The 26,266-nt window shown below is 36.3% G+C and overlaps 1 protein-coding gene across 4 annotated transcripts in view; it reads right to left on the bottom strand.

The window, feature by feature from the left end:
* KIF20B (kinesin family member 20B) overlaps positions 1-26,266 on the bottom strand; it is a 99,175-nt gene that overhangs the window by 55,648 nt on the left and 17,261 nt on the right. For 3 of the 4 annotated variants that reach the window (XM_027839876.1, XM_027839878.1, XM_027839875.1), the window contains exons 7-19: positions 25,494-25,530; positions 24,745-24,969; positions 23,463-23,574; positions 23,045-23,116; positions 22,798-22,944; positions 20,548-20,710; positions 19,719-19,985; positions 19,038-19,177; positions 16,501-16,642; positions 14,024-14,270; positions 11,690-11,751; positions 11,186-11,305; positions 8,731-8,896 (exon numbers count right to left, since the gene is read on the bottom strand). In XM_027839876.1, the coding sequence (XP_027695677.1) occupies positions 8,731-8,896; positions 11,186-11,305; positions 11,690-11,751; positions 14,024-14,270; positions 16,501-16,642; positions 19,038-19,177; positions 19,719-19,985; positions 20,548-20,710; positions 22,798-22,944; positions 23,045-23,116; positions 23,463-23,574; positions 24,745-24,969; positions 25,494-25,530 (1,900 nt within the window). The remainder of the gene's footprint in view (positions 1-8,730; positions 8,897-11,185; positions 11,306-11,689; positions 11,752-14,023; positions 14,271-16,500; positions 16,643-19,037; positions 19,178-19,718; positions 19,986-20,547; positions 20,711-22,797; positions 22,945-23,044; positions 23,117-23,462; positions 23,575-24,744; positions 24,970-25,493; positions 25,531-26,266) is intronic. The other variant, XM_027839877.1, reaches the window with a different exon arrangement.

The following is a 26,266-nucleotide window of genomic DNA, read 5'->3' as shown; positions in this document are numbered from 1 at the left end:
AAAAATTGAGACCATTCATTGAGAGATCCCTTTTCTCCCCTTCTCCTTATCTCACACTCTGACATCTCAATTTACTATTCCTTCTTCAATCTAGTCTCAGATGAAGGTCCTTCAACCTTCCCAAGGCACAACTCGTCTGTAGGAACTCTCAATGTCATCTACTCCCAACTTCTCCAACAAATTACCCACCACTATCAACCCCACTCTTTCTCTTATCTTGGATCTTTCTGGCAGTATACATGCCCAGGTCTCCTCATCCTTACAAAAACCTCACTTGATCCAACCAGCCCTATTGGCTATAATCCTACAACTTTCCTCCCTTTCATGGCTTAACTCCTTGGACAAGCTGTCTACAATCCACGCCTCCAATTCCTCTCCTCTAACTCCCATCTAAACCCTATACAATCTAATTTCCAATCTCATTCTTCAACTGAAATTGCCCTCTCTAGTTACCAATTAGCTCTTAATTGCCAAATCTAAAGGCTTTTTCTCAATACTGATCCTCTGCCTCTATAGCATTTGACACTGTCAAATACCACCTTTGAAATACTCTCTCCTCTCTAGGCCTTTTGACACTGCTCTCTCCTGCTTCTCCTCCTATCTATCCAACCACTGTTTCTCAGTCTCATTTGCTGGATCTTTATCCAGGTCACACATGCTGTGGGTATCTCCCAAAAATTTGTCTTGGATCAATTCTCTTCTCCCTTTACCACTGCACCCTTGGTGATTTCATCGGTTCCCATGCATTCAATTATTATCTCTATACAGATAATTCCCAGATCTATACATCCAGGTCTAGGCCCTTTGCTGAACTACAGTCACGTATTGCCAACTGCCTCACTGATATTTCAAACTGGAAACATCCATCGCCTTCTCACACTCAACATGTCCAAAACAGAATACATCATCTTTCCCCTTCAAATCTTCCCCTTTTCTGAACTTCCCTATTATCAATGGCACCACCATCTTCCCTGTCATCCAAGGTCACAACTTCATTGTTGAAAATAACTCTTCACTTTCACTCATCCCCATAATATCATTGCCAAATCTTGTCATTCTTACCTTCACAAAATCTCATATATATGTCCTTCCATAACACTAATTCAAGTTTTCCTCTCATCTCACCTTCCCTACTACATTAGCCTTTTAAATGTTCTCCCAGTTGAGGCTGATTAGCAATTGATTAGATATGTGGGGTCAAAGAGAGAGAGGAGTCAAGGGTAATAGCAAGGTTATGAACCTCAAGTCTCTCCCTACTTCAATCTATCCTCTTCTCACATGCCAAGGTAATTATTTAAAAGTACATTTCTGTCTATGTCACTATCCTGCTCAAAGAGCTCCAGTGACTCCCAGTTGCCTCCAGGATTAAATATAAAGTCCTCTCTTGAGCATTTAAAACTCTTTATAACCTGACCCCTTCCTATCTTTCCAGCCTTCTTACAACTTACTCCCCTCCATGCATTCTTCAGGCTAGTTACATGGGTCTACTCGTAGTTCTTCATAGATGATGTAACATCTCCCTATCCCCATGCCTTTGCACTGACTGACTCCCATGCTTAGAACAGTCTACTTCATCACCTCCATCTCTTGAGTTTTCCTGGCTTCCTTCAAACTCAGCTCAAATTCCACCTTCTACAAGAGGCTTTTCTCCCTAATTACCTTTATATATCTATATATTAACTATATACTATATGAGCGATATATCTAGTTATTTACATGTTGCCTCCTCCAATAGAATGTTGAGGGCAGAGACTATTTCTTGTCTTCCTTTGTATGTCCAAGCTTAGCACAATATGCAGCACATAATAAGCCTCAGTGACTTGTTGCCTAAAGGACTATAATTATATCTTATCAATAGTTAAAACCAAAGAAAAACTATGTTATCATCACAAATACTACAAACTGCAACTGAAACAGGATATATTTGACTAATTAAATAACTTCCTATAACTTCCTTCCTAAGTAGGTAACATTTGCCTTTTCTTCCAATTAAACAGTACCATTATAAACCCATTATATGATAGTTTGACCAGTAAAGAATGTTACCATAAATTTATGCAAGTTATCCACATGACTCTTAAATCACAAGGAAATCTTGGCTTATCAGACACAATAAAATCAATCTAATTTGGCCTCATCAATTAGAGAAACTTTGCCTGAACCATAATCTTTACAATAAGCTACAAATTATAAAACACTTTAAACTGCTGAAAAGCTATTTAAAACCAACATCTAACTTTAGAAAAAAAACTTTCACACTGATTCTTGCCTCTAAGTTGTACCCATCCCGCCCAAACCCCAATTTCTACCTGTTCAATTCAAACCATTTATTAAATTCCTATTAGGTATAAGGTACTGGGCGAAGAAGGAACCATTCCTACCCTCAAGGAATTTACATGGGGGAGAGAGAGAAGGGGAGGGTGTTTGTAGCTTTCTCCTACCGCTAAAGCTTAGCATCTAGGTACTTTCATTGTATTTTTAGTGAGAACCAGAAGAGTTCTTACTTCTCCTCTAATTTTTTCCTCTATGATAGCATTCTCTCCTTATATTGTGAATTCCTTGATAGGAGAGATCAGTTCCCTACTAGAGTTGGACACAAAGTATGTACTCAATCTTAGCATAATAGTACTCCTTAAAATCTTCTCTCATTTCAAGACCTAGAGTTCTCACAAAACATAAAAAGGTAGGAGAGAAAAGGCTAGCTATTTTGTTCCCTAACTTTGGTTTTATTTTTCAAGTTTTTATACCCTGCCTTCAGCAATTTCTAAAAGTCATAGAATTATAAGAAATCTCTAAGGCTCATGGCTAAGAGGTAGAGCCGAGATTAGATCTCATGTCTTAACCCTCATTTCAGAGCTGGCATGAAATTTTTCCCCTGAAACCCATCCCTCTTCCAGACTTCCTTATTCTGAGGGAATTTTTCTAGTCTTCCAGCTTCATAACCTCATTACCCTTGACGCTTCACTCTCCTTCACCCCACATATACAGTTGCCAATTGACCTCTGCAACATCTCTCACATTCAACCCCTTCTCTCTAATTATACAACTACCACCTTAGTTCAGGCCCTCATCACCTCTGACCTAGATTACTTCAGCATTACTAATTGGTCTGTCACGTTTCCCATCACTCTAGTCCATTCTCCACATGCTACCTTTAGTGCTGACCATGTCACTTCTTTAATTAGATCTGACCATGTCATTCCCCAATTTAATGAATACTAGTGGCTACCAATTGCCTCTAGAATCAAATAGAAACTCCTGTTTAGCTTTTAAAGCCCTAAACAATTTGGACCCCTCCTCTCTCTTCAACCTTATTGGATGTTACTTCCCCTCCCACACTCAGTAATCTGGCCAACTGGACTTCTTTCTGCTAGCACCTCGTACATGACACTCTATCTCTCACATATCCTACATGACACTCTATCTTCCATATATCCTATCTTCACACTTCATTCCATATCCAAAATATACTCCCTCATCATCACTTCATAGACTCCCTTGCCTCCTTCAGGATACGGGCAAAGTTTTTCTTGCTCTCCCCCAATCGCTACTGTCCTGCCCATCTCAAACTACTTTGTTATTTAGTTACTTTATTTATATTTTTTCTCTTATTATTTATTCTGCATATACTTACATATGGACTTGTCTTCCCCACTGGAACGTTAAGTTCCTGGCAAGTAGGTATTGTTTCATTCATTGTATTTCTATCCCCAGCATCTTTAACTACCTGGCATATAGTAGTCACTTAATAAATACTGGTTGATAATTACTTGTTGAAGTAACTGTGTCATTGACAGATCCCTTACTAGGCTATACTATGATCACCAACCATGAAATTTCTCCTAAGGTGTATTTTGGTCATTAATTCAGTAATTTGTCTCCATGCTAAAATCAGGTCCTTAAAAGATTTTCTCAAAGGTCTTATGTTTGATCAGAGAAACATTTTTCTTGCTCTTTTAAATCTTCAGAAGTATTCGGATACCCTTAACTTCATTCTGTTTCTGAAAAATGCTCTGAATTGTCACCATTGCTTTGAACTCTAGTTTTATCATCCATGTTTATAACCAGTATCATTTCTGAAACAAATTTGGTCACTTCCAATTTTACCTATGTTTAAAGGGCCCAGATCCAACAAGAAGTATATTACCTCGTAAAAGCAGAAGAGGAATACAAAAATCTTAAAAACTCACCAGTATTAGTAAAACATTATTTTATGTTGGTATCAGTTCTCACTTAGATCACAGGAGGTTGTTTCTGTAACATTATCCACTGAAGTCCTATTCTGATGTCTGGTCATAGCATGAAAGGGTGACCTGAGTCCTCAAAGGCTATGAGTGTAGGTCCAACCAAATTGGAAAGGTCTTTTAATAACAGACCTTTAAGAAGGTCTATTATTTGAGTATTGACATAGCTAAATTCAAAAAGGAAGACCAAATAAAGAATTTTTTCCACCAGATGTATTAAGACTTTGCATTGGTGGAAGGAAAACCCACTCCCATGCAATCATGAATCCCTAATGTATTGTCAAATATATTCTACTTGATTTTCCCAACTTGATTATGAAAGTCATATGGAACAAATCAACATCTAGCTAGATTGTCACTATTTCTCTCTCTTATCTATCACGTTGAGTGATACACCAAAATTAAAATCACTTTTGACTTGTAAACCCTAGCTTTTGTCAGTTCTGCTTCATCAGTACTATTCACAATGTAGCCATGGTCCAGGGCCTTTCCAAGTACCTAAATGAAACTGCTTACCTCAATTTGTATTTACCACGACGCAATTACTGAGGCTGGTTTATTTTTTTTCCCCCTTTCTTAGAAACACTTTTCATTTTCTAGTCTCTAGGCACTTAGTTATTTTTTAAACTTCTTGGAAGGTAAGTTAAAAAGTGGCTCTATAACTGTGTGGAAGAAGGGCATGCATACTCTAAAGGTAAGAAGGCCTGCTCCATACTGTTCTGTATATGAGCCAAACTTCAATTTTGATTTCAGGATGAGGGCTCTTAAACCTTTAAGATGGTAATGGGTGAAGAAAAGGCACCAAAGGGACAAGAAGTTCCAACTGAGGTGTGTTCTGCTAATGCTAAGACAGATACGCATGCACTTAAACCTCATTTGTTTGTTCCACTAGCAAGGGACAAAGCTCGCCAGCTAGGAAGACAGCACTTTTCTAAGGCTGTACATGAATTATAAAACCTTCCTGACTGGGATATTGAGAGCCTTAATTGTGACTTAAATCTATGGGCCACTTATTACTGATTTTCTAGCCACTATTCTGACCACAGTTAAAAGTGGGAGAAGGACACTGGAAGACTCATTTGGAATCAGCTACTATTTATATGAGGTTACCTGGAATACTAAATGTTTTCCTTGACAGAGAACCATCTAAGATACCAAGACATTAACAAATCTTACTGTCTTCCCTTTAAGACTACCCTAAATTTATCCTGTACATAGCTTATTTGTACATAGTTGTTTGCAAGTTGTCTCCCCCATTAGATCAGGAGCTCCTCAAGGGCAAAAACTGTCTTCTGCATTTTTGGTATCCCCACGCCTTAGCACAGTGCTCAGTACAGAGTAGGTGCTGAATAAATGCTAGCTGACTGACTGATTTTATAGCAGAATGGTCTGGATCTGTAATTTCATAAATTTAAGGAATATGTGGATGAGCAAATGCTTTCTCCTAATGTAGCTCAGCCCCTTCTCTGCCTAGAATACTGACTTGAAAGGTTAAGTGACAGGCCCAGAGTCACCCAGGCAGGATGATATGTCAGAGGCAATTCTTGAACCATGGTCTTCCTGGTTCCAAAGCCAGCTTTCTATGTACTACCCTATTGACTATAACTAAGCTATATAGTGCTTTAAAGTTTTCAAAGCACTTTACTTACAACAATCCTGTAAGAAGCAATATCCACAGGAAATTCAATACTTCTCATTTTAACCTAACAACAAATAAGATATTCTTCCTTGTGTTATTTCAAATCATTTTGCTATGCTATCTGGAGATGATGATGAGCTGATTCCCTTAGCACAATTTTACCTATTCGGTCTTTTGAGTTCACATTTATTTTTGTTTTTTTGTTTTTGTTTTTAGGCAACTGGGGTTAAGTGACTTGCCCAGGGTCACACAGCTAGTAAGTGTCAAGTGTTTGTCTGAGGCCAGATTTGAACTCAGGTCCTCCTGACTTCAAGACCAGAGCTCTATTCACTGTGCCACCTAGCTGCCCCTCATTTTTTTTTTGTATTTTTTTTTTTAGGCAATTGAGGTTAAGTGACTTGCCGAGGGTCACACAGCTAGTAAGCGTCAAGTGTTTGGTCTGAGGACAGATTTGAACTCAGGCCCTTCTGACTTCAGGGCCAGTGCTCTATCCACTGTGCCACCTAGCTGCCCCCTGAGTTCACATTTAAACCAGCTTTTTATGTTTTGAATTTTTTTTAGGTTTCCCAGCTTTTTTTTCTGTGAAGTTCTCCATTCCACCATTCTGATGATGGGTCAGGTTTCTGTCTACCTTTGAGGACATTTGCCCCAATCATTTCTTCTACTTCACTATAATACTGTTCCTACTACATTCAAATAACATTTTTATAGTAATATGGGACTAATTGTATTGTTTTTCAACAGACATTTAGGATAAGTTCCCTAGTATTCAGTTCAATATAAAAAAAGTGATCATTTCTGCTGTTTCCACTAGTTAAGATTTCAGCTAAAACACACTATCTTTCCTTATTTCAATTTGCCATCATGCTATATTCACACTTCCAATGTGTACTAAATGTATCATAACAGTTCTATCTTCTGGCTTTTGAACATAAGAAACTTCTGTATGTGACTTTTGTATTGATTTTTTAAGTAAGAAACTTCAATATTCTTCTCCAAAACAAATTCAAAGAATGTTAAAGCTGGAAATCACTCTAGAGAATCTGGCACAATCATTTCATGTTACAAATGAGAGAACTGAAGCCTAGAAAGGGAAAGCAAGTTGCCCAGGCTCACAGCTAGAAAAGATCAGAGGCAATCCTTGAACCCAGTGTTCATTCAGTAACACCATGCTTGTTTGTAACAGTGGCAGGGACAGAAGAAACAATGAAGAGATACTTGTAATCAGTAAAGCAATGTTGCTCTTTAAATTTTTCCTCATTTCAAGAGCCAAGATTTTCTCACAACATGAAGTTTGGAGATAGGAGGCTAGCTATTTTATTTCCAACCTTTGGTTTATTTTGAGAGAGAGAGAGAGAGAGAGAGAGAGAGAGAGAGAGAGAGAGAGAGAGAGAGAGAGAAAGAATTAAAAGATATAGCCCTGGAATTAAGATAAAAGCTTTAATCTAAGTATAAAAGAAAAATTAGTAAGAAAAGTTTATAACAGGTAAGCAGTGACAGAGGTACTTAACTTATTCTGAGTTTCTATTTCTTTTAATCTTTGCACTGAGGTATTCTGTTACTTATGAGTAAAAAGGAGAAATTTATAAATACATGTGCTGGTTTTTAAGATAATGAGTATATTTGTTACATTGCTGCTTCACCTAAAAAAACTGTATCTCAGACCTAAGCAGTGTAATCCATGTGGCAGTAGCTACCTACAGAACTTTTACAAAGTTTTATTTATATTTTTCAGCAACAGAAAAATCATATATTACCAAACATTTCAATCTGTTCCCATAGCCTCCATATAGATAACGGAGTACCTTATAGGCTTTTGTGGGGAAAGGGAGGATGAGAGGAAAAATTAAGGAGTTATTTAAACAATTTAACAATATATTTAAAAGCAAATTTTTTTCCCTTCCTTCACCTTAAAAGGGGAACATAGATAAAAGTAAAACCTTAATCATGATATATATTATACAAAACTTTGGAAAGTTATTGTTGAAAAGCTGAATATCTTTAAGCAGTAATGTGAAAGAGCCTCTCATAAAAAGGTAGAATTAGAAGGATGATGGGAAGAGTTAGACTTTATATCTGGAAAGAATACTGAATTCAAAGTCAGGCAATCGGAATTTAAATCTTGGCTGTTTCTGTCTAGCTGAGAATTGTGTAAATCACATCCTCTCTAGGCTTCAGTTTCTTTAACTATCAAATGATCTCCAAGGTTTTTCCAGCTCAGTTCATGCTTCTAAATCCTGACTGATCTCTCCTGCATTTTAAACTGAAACAATGTTTATTCCTTTTGTACTGGAGATGTAGCACTAAATGGATATTCCATCATTCTCAGCAACCTAGCGGGGAACACAATAACTACATAGTGCATTTGAGACAGGAAACTTGACAGAATTGTCTTGTCCTTCAATATTTTGCACAAAGAACAGTGGCATGCAAGCTCGAAGAGGGAAGAGAATGAGCATTTCATAGAAAGAAGTGTTGCAATGTTTTGGACATAATGACAATTACAGGGGAGGAGAGAAAAAGAGAGAGAATTATTGAGTTTAATCAAGAGCCATGAACACAGAAACTAAAGAATTAATAAGCATGCAAAAGCAGCAAAGAGGAAAAAGCATAAAATCTAAATAGACATTTATTACAACGCTTAGAAAACAGTTTTAAAGTGCAGTCCTGACTTTAAAAAAAAAAATTGCCAATCATCTCAGAGTAGAATCGACTGGCATTTAGTTTTCAATCCAAGTGTTTTCCTTAGAGGAGCAAATTTATTCCTGTTTGCAATCCTCCTGTTTAGTTCTGGTACAGGAGTTAGTTTTCTGAAGTAGGCCCAGTTGGCAGTTGAAGAAGTGGTACCTTTCTTTATGGGCAGCTCTTCCTGTTGGAGTGGACTGTCATCAAATGATCGTTTTCTTCCCGAGGAGGTTCTATTCTCCTTGTCCTTCTCAGTCTGAATATCCTCAACTCTTTCATTACTGTTCAACTTTGATATTTCGTTTTTAATAGTAAACAATGTCTCATCCTAGAACAAAATAAGTTCAAATTACTTTTCAGGCAACCAACATTAAAAAAAACTTATAAACAACTCACATGTATATAGCACAAATTAAGTTTACAAATTGCTTTCCTCACAACAGCCCTGTGATTAAGTAGTACAAATATTACTAATCTTATATAGCATCAGTTTCCTTATCTGTAAAATGGAGATAAATAACTTTCCCAAGATCACAAAGCTATTAAATGTCTGAGGCAGCAACTCCTGATTCTAAGAACTGCACTCTAACCACTATAAGGTGCCTCACAAATACAGCCCAAATTCTTACTGTCTAATGATACGACATAAAAAATTTCAAATTTGTAACCAACAAAGTGACTGTTGCTTGATTTCACACACTCTTCATCCATTTTTGCACTAATATTTGTATTTCAATGAGAGACTGTGGTATAGTAGCCAGAACACCAGCCTTTAAATTGGGAACTCACTGGAGGAAATCAGAGAAGAATCAAAAATATGACTTAGGAAATAACTTGGAAACAAACTAGGAAATATTATTGGGAAACCCTGGGTAGCTCCTCTTTTTTTGCTTTTAAAAGGAAACAATCCTCCACTTCAGAAAGAACAGGCAGTTAAGGGCAAGACATGTTTTACTTACTAAATACTCTTTTCTATTACAATATCCCCATCTGCTGGAACTTTAAGTTTTTGCCACTAAAAGCTGTTAATTCAGGCAAAGTTGGATTATATTTTCCTAATTACCAGTGAAAGCAGGCTTCAATATTTCTTTCTATCCTACATACATACAAAATTATTAAAAATTATAAAGGTTCTTGTGCAACTTTACAACACCAACTTAGGAAGACTAAATCCCCTAATTAAAATTAGTACCATACTTCCTTAACAACTTGGAAGTATTTCTTGTTTGAGGCAAGACTTTTAATTTCACTGATAAGGGAAGCAGCTCCTACCCCACTCCCCCACCCCTCCCCAACGAAGATGAGCAAATGCTAGGATATTTAGTTTTAGAGTTGCCTGGGGCACTGAAAGGTTAGCACTTTGCCCAGGGTCACCTGGTAGGAATGTGTCAAAGCTTTTAATGTTTAGATATTTATTTTCTTATAAACTAGGATGCATTTTATCCTGGTTCAAAAGCTATACAGAAAATGTACATGCTAAAAAGTCATAGAATTACAAATTTTGAATTGAAAGGGAACCTTAGAGATCAGAGCCTAATCCCCTTATTTTACAGATGAGGAAACTTGAGGTTGAGAAATGTCAAAGTGATTTGGTAAGCAGCAGAGCTGGGACTTGAAACCAGCTCCTTTGATGACAAATTCAACACTCTTTCTATTACACCATGCTGTCTCCAAAAAGGGCCTGGTATAGAAGAACATCAAAGTGCCAATGAAGCCCAAGTCCTCCCTGTCCCAAATTAAGTATTCTACTGAGAATGTGGGTACATTAGAAAAGTAGTACTTTCTTAGCCCCTGTACTTCTCCCTTTGCCATTCCTAAATTCATTCTGATCTAAGGTTCAATTAGGTGATAACTGTGACTTGTTAAGGGTAGCATTAACATGCAACAGTCAGACACAGCAAGAACTAAACAATCCTTGTACTTGTATTTGTACTCCTTGTACAAATGATAAAATACTCCTGAATGGGGTGACGAGTGGGAGGGGACAGCTACCATTATACCTAGCATATGAATCAATCCCAACTTAAGGAAAAACAACAATCTTAAAAATCAACTTAAAGGTCACTATATACAATAACATGAAAATATACTCTTATTATCAACATAAACTGCTAATTGAAAACAATTAAATTTAACTGAATTTTGTAAATATTTACAGACAAAGTTTAATAGGGCTGCATGTCCTCCTCCCTCTTTTACATGTAATCCCATTCAAATCTATGGGAGCTTATGTTCTAAGGATTCCTGTGTCCTCATCCAATCTGCTAGAGGTTAAAGCACACCATTATCCATTTATACTTGAAAGGCAGAAAAATCTATCTGTCCCAAGTAAGGAGCATGTTAACATAAGCAAAACATGTCCATAATAAGCCAGAAGAGAAAATAATGACTAACTGAACTGTTAAATGATCTAGAGTCAACATTTCAAAAGGATTTTTATGTAGGACATGAAATTACAAGCAATTTTATCTAAATTTTAAAAGTTTACCAAGTAACATAAGCCACAGTACACCAATTTTACTTAGAAGAAGAATATCAACTTCTTTTAAAAATTCTGATTTGTCTTATAAATTGGGAAATGAAATTCATTTATAAACCAGCACAGTTAGAATCTTACACAGCCTTTAAATGTATCTTCCATATGTGACACCAAATTCTGTAATTTGTTGATAGAATCTTCTTTTTGATCAATGATATCCATTAACTCTTGAATTCTCTGATCCTGTGCAACTATTTTCTTTTGGAAAGAAGAAAGATATTTTTAGAGTATAGATATAATTACAGATGTCAAGATAATAGATTTGTTTCTAAAACAGCTTCTTAAAAGAAAATCCTCTCAAATCTAGGTCCATTGCTAAGAGAACTTAGCAACAATCTATGATCTATAATGTTCAACAACTTAACACTGACACCAAAACATTTATATCTTGTGTGTGTATGTTTTAATCTGCAGGTATCAAAATATTTGATACTTTACAAGGCAGGAAAATAAGGCCAATAGAATCGCCTGACTCACTTGGTCTACTATACTAACAAAGCCATAAAGGAAACTGAACGAACAACCTGGAGAAGCACTTTTAAAACACTAATAATGGTATCACATAACATTCTAAGGCATCACCTTATTAGCATTTTCAAGCTCATGAGCAGACATCTTGTAATCAGTCGTGCACATTTCTGATTCTGAGAAAATAGAACACAGAAAAGCAGACATTAACTTTACGTAGCCTTGAAAACAAATAGATGGTATTCAATACACCTTAATTGTTACCTAATTGTAGATTTCTCCAAAGGCAAGTACTAGTGGTGACAGGCATAGTAATGTAAACATTTAGAAGTACCTCTCAACTTTGCCATATCGGGATGTAGAAGGGCAGCCATGAGACAAAACAGGCAGTTGAGGACTAGATAGCCTTGCTAATGACCACTTGCTCCAGATAAATAATGATTAGTATCAATTAAATAATAAGCATTGATTGTACTTTCCTACCAAGGTAACTAACTTTTGGAAGTGAAAGGAAGCCAAGTAAAACCTGTGGTCAAGTACTTTTGTGGAATATTTCATAAAGCAGACATACCTATTACAGCTATAAATACATCCATCTTGCTTCCATAGTAACATAATATAGCATGTTTACACAGTCCTTGAAATCAAATACTGTGCCCATCAGATTAGGAACATGGGCCAAAAAAAATGATAAATGTTGGAATGACCTTGGGAAAACAGGAACATTAAGATACTGTTGGTGGAACTGTGAACTGGTCTAGCCATTCACATTCATCCTGGAAAACAATTTGGAACTATGTCCAACAAGTTACTGAACTGTGGATACCCTTTGACCCAATGACACTTTACCCCATACTATACCTACAACCCCCAAGAGATCCAGGAAATAGGAAACAGGAGACATATATACAAAAATATTTGTAGTAGCTCTTTCATTGGTGGCAAAATGTCTGAACAAATTAGGCTGAAAAATGTAGTATGAATGTAAGAAATAATACTGTACTGTAAAAAAAGATGAACGGAAGTTTCAGAGAAAGCTGGGAAAACATGAATTTATGCAAAGTAAAGTGAGCAGAGCCAAGAGAATGAATTATACAATAGCAACAATGTAAAGAAAAACGACTTTGAAAGACTTAAGAAGAACTGATCAGCACAATGACCAACCACTATTTCAGAGGCCTAATAAGGGAAGCATGCTACTCCACACTTCCTAACAAAGAAACGATGGACTCCATCAGTGTGCAAAGTGAAACATATATTTTAGAACAAGTTGCCAATTAGGCAATTTGTTTTGCCTGACTATGCATATTTGTTACAAGGTTTTTGTTTTTGTTTTTTCTTTTTTCTTTTTCCAATGGGGAAGATAAGAGGAAAAAGAAAGATTTTTTCATTAAAAAAAAAAAAACAAGGAAATATCTGTACCTTAATGCCAGGGGTTCCCTATCACTTCCATTTCAAATGTAAACATATTTTTATTTAATAAATATAAATATATGAACATATATATGTAATAAATACTATTTCAAATATATTTTCTATCCTCCATCAAATATAAAATGTGATTTAGCATTTAAAGACCTTTATATCTTTCCATTCTTCTTATACCTTACCTCCCCCATCTCCAAGCTTTATGACCAGTGACACTGGCTCCCTTGCTATTAGATACTCTGCCAGTATCCCCCATATTTAGAATTCCCCCCTTCTTCATCTTCACTTTCTGGCTTTGTTCAAGTAACCACTAAAATCTCACCTCTTACAAGAAGCCTTTCCTGATTCCCCTTCATTCAAATGCCTTTTCTCAGTTTATCACCCCCTCTTTATCACTGGTACAGAGCTGTTTGCATATTGTCTCTCCCTACCACTGCCCCCCATTAGACTGTAAATTTTTGGAGAGCAGGTGCTGTCTTTTGCCTTTGTATTGTCAGTGCTTAGCACAGTGCTTGGCACGTAGTAGGCACTTAATAAATACTTATTGACTTGATTTGACATTGTTTAAAGGATCTAGAAAGATCTACAATAGTGCAGCTATTCCCTTAAATATCACGTGAACATTAGGACTCAGTTACAAGTCCAGAGTAGACTGTATCTTAAAAGGGGAACACCGAGCTATAAGTACATTTATGGAATAAAAAGAGGGAAAACTTATGTTTCTTAATTTCTTTGTAAAGGTGATCCAAATATTTTTAAAGAATCATTATTCTAAGTTCAGGCCTTGAAATAAGCAAAAGCCACTCATGGGTTTGGCTTTTTCACTGCATATGGATTTTTTGATTTTGTTTTTAATACTCAAAGATTTTTTTTAAAAAAATATGATATATTATGAAATCTAGTAACTACATTAAAGAACTTTCTCCATAATTATGAAATTAAGTACATTTTGTTTAGTATTGACATATTACAAATACTTCTATATAAGCCTAGACTGTGTTTAAAAAAGAAAGTACTTACTATTTTCTCTCCTTAATTCTTCTTGGGTTTTGACTAATTCTTGCTGGACTTTAGCATATTCTTCTTGGATTTTAGCTAATTCAGCTGTTACTTGATTATACTTTAGCTCTAAACAAGCAATAGCTTCCTGGGGGTCAGCAAGAGATGCAATGAATAAGTGAGCAATTTCAGCCTGTTTCTTAATATCAGTGACATCATCTTGAAGGGAATCAACAACGTCTTCAATTCCTACAAGATTATCTGATTCCTAAAAATAGCAAAAACCACAGAACTAATGTTAATAGTGGCTTTCACTCTTACAGTGTTACAAAAATAGTCCATATTCTTTTAGCCAGATTTTAAAGACAACAAACAAAAATTTTTACAACTTTAGGAAATTTTTAGGGCCCTCATAAAGCATAGAGATAGTAACAGCCTAAGCCAGCTACAAGCTCAGATTGAGACCACAGTCCGAGACTACTGATAGGCAACCCGACCAATCCATAAACTCCAAAAAACAGCACCAGGCCTGTTAGGTCAAGTGCCAAACTCACAACACGGTGGTTTAGGAGAAATGGAAGTGTTAAACTTATGCTGTCAAACAATGCCAATTATCACAAAGCAGATAACATGTGGACTCTGTACATCTGCTATATGTTGCATATGACTTAGGTATTTGCTATGTACTGCTGTATTAAGCATCAGTTAATACAGACTATTAAGCCATGGTATACATATACTACTGCTAAGGAGCATGTTCTGTGTTCCCACCTGTGATCCACATACGTGGAACTGTCATGTTTCATGTTTCATATTTGAGAATTGTACACTTAGTTCAATATATGCCAAATTGCTATGAGTGCTACTGAATTACAAATTATGTAATATATTAATCACATGCGTTAATACTAGTTAAATAAAGTTCAAGCATACATGCTATACATTAGGTACTTGTCTTTAAAATGTATTTTGTTGCTGGATGTTATATGTCGACTTATTATGCTGATATTTGTTCAAAGATGTTCATGCAAATCTAGGTAATCTGCTGGGACAGCATACTCTAACTTGAGGCAAAATGTGGAGAAATTGAGGCTTTTCAGCACCAAAGCAATTAGGCTTTGCAGCATCAAAAGAATTAGGCCTTGTTGTTGACAGGTATATATAAAATAAAGATGAGGATATTGCTAGGTAGGTGGAGAAAACTGATCTTGTCTCCTTAGACAAACTTCTCAGGCTCAAATTCATTAACAGCTAGACCAGATAAGCTCTTTAAGGAGATTTAAGAGTCACTAACCACAAGGTAAAAGTTATATGTAATGGGAGGCTTTGATCAACAGCCCAGACAATCTTAGGGAGGTGGCCCTTTCTGGCTTTTGATAGCTGGGTATGGTGGTTTGATGACAGAGGCATTAGTCTAGTTCTTGCCACCATACCTCTAGCAAATGGCAGGAATGTCTAACAGACATACCACCATCCCCAGCGAGGAGCAGGCCCAGAGAGAAACTTGGCCATCAGAGATGCCATGCTCAGCCAGGAAGAGACCAACTGAAAGCAGTGTGGTAACAGAAGACATCACCCTACAGGTCTGGAAATATGACACGTCTCTCCACAGTTGTTATATTTCTGTGATCCCTATGCACGCTACCACTCCAGGCGATTATATATACACATACACATTTATGGGAAAGTGTGCTCTGTGTTTACAGAGGCAATGATCTCTTGCAAATCTTCTATTTCATTAAACATGTTGCTATTTTTATAAAAAGAAATTCACTTCAGGTTGGAAGGACTTTTTTCCTTTTACCAATGTCTTAAGCAAGAAAATGATACATAGGCAAAATGAATCTATAAGACTGGAGAGGTAAAACGTTTTTTACCAAAACAATTGCTTAAAACTTATAATACAGTTTCCCATAGGAATAGTAATAAATGGCATTTAGGTCCCTATGTGAAAATTGATTATACGTTCTGGATAGCATATCCCTTCCCTCAAAGCCTTGACACAGTCACAAAACTAAGTAGGGGCAAGAAGTTTCCTTCCCTACACTGGGCTATAAGAGCAGTAACTAGAAGTCATCTAAAAAAAGAAAATAGTAAGGAAGGGATGAATCCTCAGACATGGTAAGAATGGACTTTCTTACAGCTGAGTCATGTTTCATCTTCAGTCAAACTGGCTATTCACAAGTAAACAGTAGTAATGGTTCAGGGACAAGACTCAAATAGGGAATAAATTGGAAACCACGAAATCAAAATTCAGGGGCAAAATAGACAAATTTAAGGCTCTAAATCCTTTATACATCTAACTTGTTTCAGATTGTGGAGCCAAGCTTCATCAGGTTTAGTCATACATTTACATATCCTTGACTATGATGTGCTTAATAAATATCCAGATAAAATAAGGGCTTTTAAAAGTATATTAAAATTTGTGTCAAATGATGCAGCCCCTAATACCAGAAGCCCCACCTCATAATTTCTTTAAATTAAAAACACATACATACCTTGGATTCAACTTTCAAGGTACAAGTTTCATCCATTGGCTCCTCACGTGAAGTTTCAAAGTCAGCCACCAAATCCTTAAAAATTGCCATCCGATGTTCAGAATTTTCTTCTAACATTTCACGTTCCTGAAGAAGGGATTCCCTTCATAAAGCAAATAAATCCTACTTGAGCAACAAAACAAGTTCACCTTTGGAAAGAAGGTATTTCTTTTCCAATGTTTCAGAATGTTACCAAAAAGATAAAAATAAAAAGGTAATGAAATAATCCCAAGTTGTCCCAGCGTGTTGCAGCAGCTCTGTGGGACTCAGATTTCCCATTTATTAAGAAAACCAACCAATGAAAAAGCAAAAGGCCTTGATTTGATGGATTTCGCTCTCCCTAGGAAAATGGTCTTGTAGCATAATTTGAAATACCCGGGGACACAGAGAATGGAGGAGGGGTGAGTGGTATACGAATACATTAGTCACTGTCACCTAAAAAACAAGGACATAATTGGGTAGCTAGCTGGCGAAGTGGATAGAGTGCTGAAGTCTGGAAGACCCGTGTTCAGTTTTGGTCTCAGACACTTACTATGTGACCCTGGGCAAGTCACTTAACCCTGTTTGCTTTAGTTCCTCATCTACAAAATGAGCTGGAGAACGAAACAGAAAACCACTCCAGTATCTTTGCCAAGAAAGTGGGTCAGTAAGAGTTGGACACAATTGCAATGACTAAACAACAACAAAGATAACCTTAAGGCCATGCAAGATGCAAAAATTTATGATAGTGTAAATAGTTCCCTCTGGATCCACAGCCCAGGTTATATCAGGCTCTTGACCTTCTTTCCATTCAATGTGGGCACATTTGGATTGTCCCACACAGTGAGGCTGTGGAAGAGAACCAGATCTTTTCTAAGGAGGGGTGTGGTCTCATTTAGGTGTCCATCTGTAAGGTTAAGTGTCAATTAACTGAAGAAGCTAAAACTTCCAGCAAAAAAAAAATTCCATAGATTGAGTAATGGGGTTTCAGAAAAGAGGTAGAGAGTATGAGGTAGGAGGAGGGGGCATGTCAAGAAAGACTAGGCCAGAAAAATCAGAGGTCTTTCCTAAACTCTCCACAGGGATATTAAGACTAAGTCAATTTCTCTTACAAAAAGGGACAATACTATATTAATAACCATTGGAAAAATACACAACAAAAACACAATTGATGGTCTCCCCTGTGGTCTGTTTTAACAGTGCTCCCTCACCTTACCTGTCTACCTGATCCTTCTCAGACATCTTTGCAGGTCTGCAACCCCCTCCCATCCCTTATTTATGGGCATTTCCCCAGAGCTCTTCACTGAGGTCTCTCTCCATATCAGCTCCCATGGATTCAACCATGAATGACTACCTGTAGAATGACTACCAAACCCATAATATCTGGCCACCATCCTTCTCCTGAGCTCAAGTCTTACATCTCTAAATGTCTGAACTCCACCAGGCTGTCCCATAGGCACTTTGAACTCAAAATGTCCAAAATATAACATTACCTTTTCCCCAAAACCCACCTTCTCTCCTAATTTCTCCATTCCTATCAAGGGAACCACCAAATGCAGCCATCCAAAATCACAACCTGAGAGTCATCCCTAACACTAAACTTTGTCAATCAAGCCTCCACACTTCTCACATCTACTGCTTTTCTCCACTCATTTGGCCACCACACTAATTTAAAACCTCATAATCTCTCACAAGAACTACTGAAAAAGTCTTCTCCCCAACCCATTCCCCATAGTTGCCAAAATGATAGTCTTGAAGTACAGGTCTTACTATCCCACCCTAACTCATGAAACACTGGGAGTCCTTATTGCCTCTAGGGCAAGGGTTCTTAACCTGCAGTCTACCAAAGGGTTCATGAATAGATTATCAAGTGTCTAGTAACTTGGGTGGAAAACAATTACATGTTTATTTTCACTAAACTCTAATTGTTTTTTAAAATCATTGTTTGAAGAAAGGATCCGGAGTTTTTGTCAGACTACCAAATGGGTATATGACACCAAAAAAAAGGTTAAGATCCTCTGCTTACAGATAAAATATACACTCCTTTGTACAGCATGTCAAGTCCTTCATAATGGGTCACCAATCTATCTTTCCACACTGATTTTACATTACTTTTCCTCATACACTCTGAATCCTAGCAAGACTAGACTACTAAATGTTTCCAAGTAACTTCATCACATCTCAAATGCCCCAGTGCCCCAACATGCCTAGAATGTTCTCCCTCCTCATCCTTGCTTCTTGGAATTCCTAACTACATTCAAGGGTCAGTCAAATTCCTAGCTCCTACGAAAAGCTGCTCCTGATTCTATCAGCACTTCCTACAACATTACTTTATATTTTTTTGGCACATAAATATCTATGTACATGTTATTTGCCCCCACACTAGAATGTAAGCTCCTTAAAGGCAAAGACAGTTTTGTTTTTCTTATATACATAGCACCTAATAGTGCTTGACATAGACAAGGGATTTAATAAATGTTTGTTGGATTGAATTAAACTCTAAATTTTTTTAAACTTACTTAAAATCAGCTTCCCGTTGAGACAAATATTGAGTAAATTCTTGGGTAACTTCATCACGAATTTTTAATTCCAAAGTTAACTTTTCCTTCTTTTCATTTATCAGTTTGTTCTTCAAGTCTTCTATCAGGGACAGTAGTTTCTAAAATTTTTATAAGAGCCCATAGATCATTCCAAGACAAAACATTCATTTCTTTAGAAAACAATGCACAGTGTGAATTTTTCTTTGTACAATCTTATATTTATCATATCCATAAATTTTTATTTTTTTTAAAGCAAGAGTACCTTTGGGGAAACCCACCCACTTATAGATATACTTCTTCTAAACAGTAAGATTAATGCTGCTCAAATACAGACAGCATTACCAGTTTGGGGGGAGGGGGAGGATGGAAGGGATGGACTCTAGGCCACCCAATTTTGCCTAAGTTGGAAGTGCAGCAGCCACCCATGAGCTCAATCTCACTTATTAGCTGTGTGGAAGTTTTGATCTGCTCCATTTCCGACCTAGGCCAGTTTGCCTCTCCTTAGGCAGTCTGGTGGCTCCCTGCTCCTGGCTCACCTTTGTTTAAATCAAAGAGGCACACATAAATGTGAAAAAAGAATTCTGAGGGATTATTGAAGACTAGCAGATCTTAAAGTCCTCGAATAACAATAGGACACGGCCAGCCTGTCATAATACATACTGCATACTCCTCTTTGCTGACAGCTTTTTCTTCTTCCGATGTCACGTCTAGTTCTACCATCTGGTCATCTTGAGCTTCATCAGGATTCTCTACCAAATCTTCATCTTCTATCAAATCTTCCAGACTCCTCTCCCATTCAATGGTGGTTCTCTTCATTTCTAACATTTTAGTGTCTGCATTATTAGCAATGAATGATGTATCTCTGGAAGATTTAGTCTGGCCAAATGGTTTCTCTTGAGAAAAATTTAAAGCGTCTGGAACGAAAACCTGTTAAAATATCCAGTGTTTTTTTTTTTAAAATGAAGGATCTAGATAAATCAACTAACAACTCAGATTTTTAACAGATCCCAAAAATGCTTAAAAGAGATTTTTAGCATTTTCATATTTAATCAACTTGATTATTCAAGCTACTAAGAGAAATCACGAGTAAAGAAGGAACACTCAGATAACCTATCCTGATGGGTCAATACCAAAGTCCTGATTGTACCAGCAAGATTTTCCCTATCCCCCATCCAGCCCCTCAAGCCCAATGGTCATTAAGACAGACAAGAGAATCAACTAATCTCAGGGATATAGTTGCAATGCAGATAATTGGCATTAATGTTTCCATTAGTACATATTAAAAATTCATTTAGCACCAGAATGAGGTGTGTTCAGTACTTATATTCCCTTTAGACAACCATTTAAAGTTTAAATTTCAAATAAATCTTTCAAAATTAACGTTTTTACTTGCTATTACATTTTCAAAGAAAAAGTATTCAAAATACCCTAATGGCAAAAATGAGTGAGAAAATAATATAAGCAACTATGATGGTTAAAATATATTTACTTTTTGTGCAACAGCTGAGAACTTCAACACGTTGAATGTTTCATCATAGGCAGAACAACACTGGCTAATGTTGACTATCATGTATATTTTCCCTTTGCCATTAAAAAAGCTTTGAAAATAATGGGTAAGTTTACTTTCTCGGAAGGGCACATGCTGTTGCAACCTAAAAAAGAAAAATTTTTAAAGTGAGTATGTGTTTAAATAGATTTCAAAGTCAGTTGCTTTGAATATACAGGAATGAATAACTCAGCAGCTATAGGCATAAGATAATGCCTATTTGGACAACAATCTCTCAAGTGGCAACTGCCTTCTATTAACAGTATCCATCAAAATAGTCTTTTTGTAGGTTTTTGAGGGTGAGGTTTGGCCTAAAAAAAAAATCATACAAGAAATCTATGCAAAATATCACTGTTGCCATAAAGGAAACAACATTTGGAAATTTTAAATGGGCTCAGTTTACTAGCATTCTGTGTCATAAGTATTTGATGTACCTCGATGGTACGTGTTGGCTAATTACTCAGCCTAAAATGCTAACTGATCTTGAACAATGTTGGATCTAACTAAACAAGCAAACTACATTAGTGAGAGAGAAGCTATTTTACAGATTCTGAACAGATAACATCAGAAGTTTATTATCTCAAAATGCCTGCAGCTAAGAAGTATCCCGCAGTATAGTAAAGTGACCATGAGTCAAGGAGGCCTGAGCTGCAGTGCCACCTCGGACACCTACTAGCTGTTTGATTCTGGACTCTGGGTCAAGTCAGCTAACACCCTCCAGCCCCAGTTTCTTCATCCATAAAAATGAGGATAAAAATAGAAACCATCTGACAGGGTTACTGTGAGAATTAAATGAGGTAATGATATAAAGCATTCTGCAAACCTTAAAGAGCTACATTTCTGTAAATGATTTGAATAATATTCTCTACTTACTAAGTCAGTATTTACAGTAATACTATACTTCTAGAATGCCTTTTATCCAATATTTCTCAACACTAACCACATTCCACAAATCACTGTGTAGGAAGCAAATTTAAAAAAAGAAATTAGAAAACAGTAAAAAAGCAGCAGCACTTTTGTGGGAGCAAAAAAACTAGACACAAAGCAGAAGTCCATCGATTGAAGGATGGATAAAGAACCTGTTGTACCTGAATGTAATGGAATATTACTGTGCTATGAGAAACAACAAATGTGATGAATCACAGAGAAGCACAAAAAGACTTATGTGAACAGTTGTGTAAAGGAAGCAGAGTCAATGACTACAACAATGTAAATGGGAGAAAAACCACAAAACAATCAAAAAAATATTTAAAAAGTACAAAGAACAAGCTTGTTCTCAAAGAAGAGATAGAAGAAAACATGTCCCTCCAACGTCCAACTCCTCTGCAGAATGGAAGGGACAAGGGGGTACAAAGATGTGAAATATCAGATTTTCAATGTATTGACCAGTTTTGCTTGTTTTTTACTCTTCTTCCACTTTTTTTCTTCTCAAAATGTCTTTTGCTATATGAAAAGGCTTTCTGGGAGTAGGGAGGGGAGGGAGACCAGGAAATTTAAGTGGTGTAGAAACAAAAGATATCAATAGTAAATGAAAAGAACAACTATACATCAAAAAAATCAAAAGTAAATATAACAAAATTATAGATATCAAGCAAGATTGGAATAAACAGATATGAAGACACCCCCAACCTAGTCCTCTGTGGAGGTGAGAAGTCCACAGGTGCTACACATTGCATGTTTTCAGACTTTTTCCATATATCAACTAGTTGAATTGATTTGCTTGTGTCTCTTAAAAAAAAAATACTATTGGTCATATAGGATGACTTGGGGGGGGCAGGCAGGGAGGAGGAATATTTGGTACAACTGTGGTGATAAAACAAAGAGACAATATCAATAAAAACCTATTTTTAAAAAGACAGCAATAGACATTTATTATTTATTTTATGGTATATATTTATTTATATATTATTTATTACTATATTATTTTCTTATAATAAAACTGAAGATGAGGGAGAGAAATTACATAAAACCCTTCTGAGAATTATATGGACAAAGTCTTAGTACTTCACACTTCAATAGACTGCTTATAATTTCACCAATGTGGGTACTCCCTCCACTGTCTCAGATCACAGTCCCTTCATGCTTTGGAATTCATTGTTGCCCATATTTACCTTTAAATCCTCCACTGAGAATCTTGTATTTAGCACAACAAAGTTATGTCTAAGTGTCATATCTATTTTTAGTGACACTTACTTTGACTTCTGGCTGTTCCTTAGAGCATTAATACATTTTCCCAGAGTAAGCAAAGAAGTGTTAATGTTTCCAGTCTCTCTTAATCTTTCACCTTCATTTTGAGTCTTCATACTTCGCTCTGAACCAGCCAGATCACACAGTGATAGTCTGAGCAAAATGGAGGGGAGGAAGAAGAGGGGAGTTAGTTGAGAGAGCAGCCTTGGGATATCCTTTTAAAGCAGTTAAATTTAAGAGAATGCTTACTTACTCACTGACTCCTGTTACCCGGGGCACTTCAGAATCCTCTATCTGTAATGTTCTGATGGTGAATATGCTGTGACTATAACAAAGATTAAACAATGATTGTCATTACATTTGTAGTGACAGATTTTACCCTAAAATCTCACATCTGGTTGCAAAATACTTTAATTTAAAACATAGTTTTAAAGATTTCAGCTATCATCTCTACGCAGAAGACTCAAACCTCTACTTCCAGCCCCAATTTCTCTATTTCTTCCAACAGATGGATGAGGAGTAGTTTTCAGCAGTACTGCTGAAAACATGGCATCAAAAGCAGCCTCATGCCTATTTGGGTCCTCAAAAAGGAAGGAAAAGTTTTGTTTTCAAGAGACTGTTTGATTATCCCAGGTAGATTATAGCTCCACTCTTTTTGTTTCTTCACTTGCCTTCTGCTAGATGCACTGTTGAGTTTTGTAGAAGCAAAGCTCTGGTGCTTCAGGCCTAGTTTGAGAAGTCTGTATGCCTCCTTGGAATCAGAAACTTGAATCCATTGGAGATCTTAAAGAACAGAAGCAGGAGAAAGTAGGTCAATGTTTTAAAAAATAAAACGAGCCATGATAAAATTTATGATTTTTAACCAGTCTGGGCAAGGTCATGCAGGTATTTACAACACCTATAAATTGACGACTATGGAACAAGGACTGACCCTCAAAGGATATGAACAGGCAGTTTTCAGATGAAGAAATTAAAGCTATGTCTAATCATATGAAAAAATGCTCTAAATTACTATTGGTTAGAGAAATGCAAATCAAAACAACTCTGAGGTACACATCTATCAGATTGGCTAACATGACAAAACAGGAAAATGATAAATGTTGGAGAAGATGTGGGAAAATTGGAACACTAATGCATTGTTGGTGAAATTGTGAACTGATCCAACCACTGTGGAAAGCAATTTGGAACTGTGCCCAAAGGGCTATAAAAATGTGAATACCCTTTGACCCAGCAATAGCACTTCTAGGCCTGTATCCCGAAGAGATCAGAAAAATGGGAAAAGGACCCACATGTATAAAAACATTTATAGCGGCTCTTTTTTGTGGTGGCCAAGAATTGGAAATTAAGGAGATGCCCACCAAATGGGGAATGGCTGAACAAGTTGTGGTATATGAATGTAACAGAACAGGATTGTGCTATAAGAAATGATGAGCAGGCAGATTTCAGAAAAACCTAGAAAGACTTTTATGAACTGATGCTGAATGAAGTGAGTAGAACTAGAAGAACATTGTACACAGTAATAACCACATTGTGCAATGACTAACTTTGATAGACTTGACTTTTCTCAGCAATGCAAGGATCTAAGACAACTCCAAAACACTCATGATGGAAAATGCTATCCACATCCAGAGAAAGAACTATGGAGTCTGAATGCAGACCAAAGCATACTATTTGATCTCTTTTTTTCTTCTGTGGTTTTGTTTTGTTTCTTTTTTCTTGTGGTTCCTCCCAGTCTTTACAACATGACTAATGTGAAAATTTAAAAAAAAAAAAAAGGATTGATCCTTCATAACTCAGACTTGGGCTCTTCCTTATCAATGTACAACAAAGATTAAGCCAATTTCTGTGACAAAAGTTTATTAAAGAATAAGTGAGTATAATTTCATTTTATGTTGTTTAATGTCCAAAGGCTTGGGTAGTAGGGACCTTCTTCCATATTTATTATCTATTTACCTTTTATAAACGAGCAGCCTTTGATATCTTGAGAAAGACGCAGCATCTTTCTCTTTTGAAACTTGTCACTTGATACGGGAACAAATAAATCATAAATAAATTCATTGTAAATCTCAAAAAAAGAAACCCAGATTGAAAATTTCACTGTATTTTCCACATTCAAACTAGGTTGTTCAAAATCTTTGGAGTCCTCAAAATCTGAGATGTTCACAGAGTTCCAACTTCCTGTCCAAAAAAAGAAAATAAAATTATCTAAATAAGCACTAAGCCAAAAAAAGTACAATGGGTTATTTTTAAAAATTATTTTCCTATTTCTTCTTCCCATTTCTCTTCCACTGTAGAAATACTAATGAACAATAAAACATCACTTCTAAAACATCTTTGAACAATGAGCAAGAATCTACAGGTTACAAAACTGCATTTTCACTAGCCCTAACTCCAATTCCATCATTAATTCAAACTGACAAATATTTATTAAGCACCGATGTTATATAACCATGAGAAAGTTTTCTCCAATAACAGTGAAATTGGTGGAGAATAAAATTCTATCTGGATATAATTTATCTGGAGATAAATTCTCTATGAACTTTGACATTTCAAAACAGATGAATTTTAGTTACCAAATACAGGTTACTATGTCATTAACATAGATTAGATTTAGACCTGTGTTTTTAAAAGCCTATAAAATCTGCATATGTCAGTGGGATCAATATGTTGAAAAGAAAGGGAGGTAAGGAAGGAAACCTTACCATACGAGGTGTCACAACTGCCATTTTGAATAGCAACCTAAAAATAAAAGCAAACATTAAGGTTTAGAAAAGATAAAAACACCACATATGGGGAGTTTTTCCAACAGTGAGTAAACAAAGTAACCAACCCAGTTAGCCACTCTTTCATAGCCCCTTTCCTATGCCGAATAGAATATCCTGGTAGAATAGAAAAGGTAGAAAACCTTTTTTTCCCTTGCAATTAATGATAAAAGTTCCCTTCATAGGAAGGTCTCAATCAGGGTAGAAGTGAACACTCTTATGATAGTATTACTTTACTCACAAAAAACTAGTAGTAGCTTGGCAAAATGCCTCCTGAGTAGGGATTCTAGGAATACAAGGCCTTTTGTGTCTCATGGGAAAACAGGAAAAGACCCTGAAACTTACAAGGAAGGCAAGGAATAGAGTTTTCATCAAAATTAATTCTCTCAAAATTAGTAAAAGACTCAATTCTTCCTTGAATTGCATATTAGTCTCTGAACAGCACTAAGCAGGACAGCTCCCTTTCTCACCTCATTGACAAACCCTAAAAGACTGGTGAACTTGACTACCACCTTCAAAAGAAACCTGTCCCCCACAATTTTAGAAAAAGATTTTAAACCACTTAAAACATCTTGAGGTCTGAGAAGGTATACAATTTAGCATGAGTTATCTGTGTTCTTATTCTTTGCTTCATACACTTAGGTATACCATTCTCTATTTTAATAAGCATAAGGAATAGAATTAAAACTAAGATATTTGAATTAAAACTAAGG

The sequence above is a fragment of the Vombatus ursinus genome, unplaced genomic scaffold, assembly GCF_900497805.2.
Source record: "Vombatus ursinus unplaced genomic scaffold, bare-nosed wombat genome assembly UNPS02014833.1, whole genome shotgun sequence".
NCBI classification, from domain to species: Eukaryota; Metazoa; Chordata; class Mammalia; order Diprotodontia; family Vombatidae; genus Vombatus; species Vombatus ursinus.
This window is presented reverse-complemented; position numbering and strand designations above follow the sequence as displayed.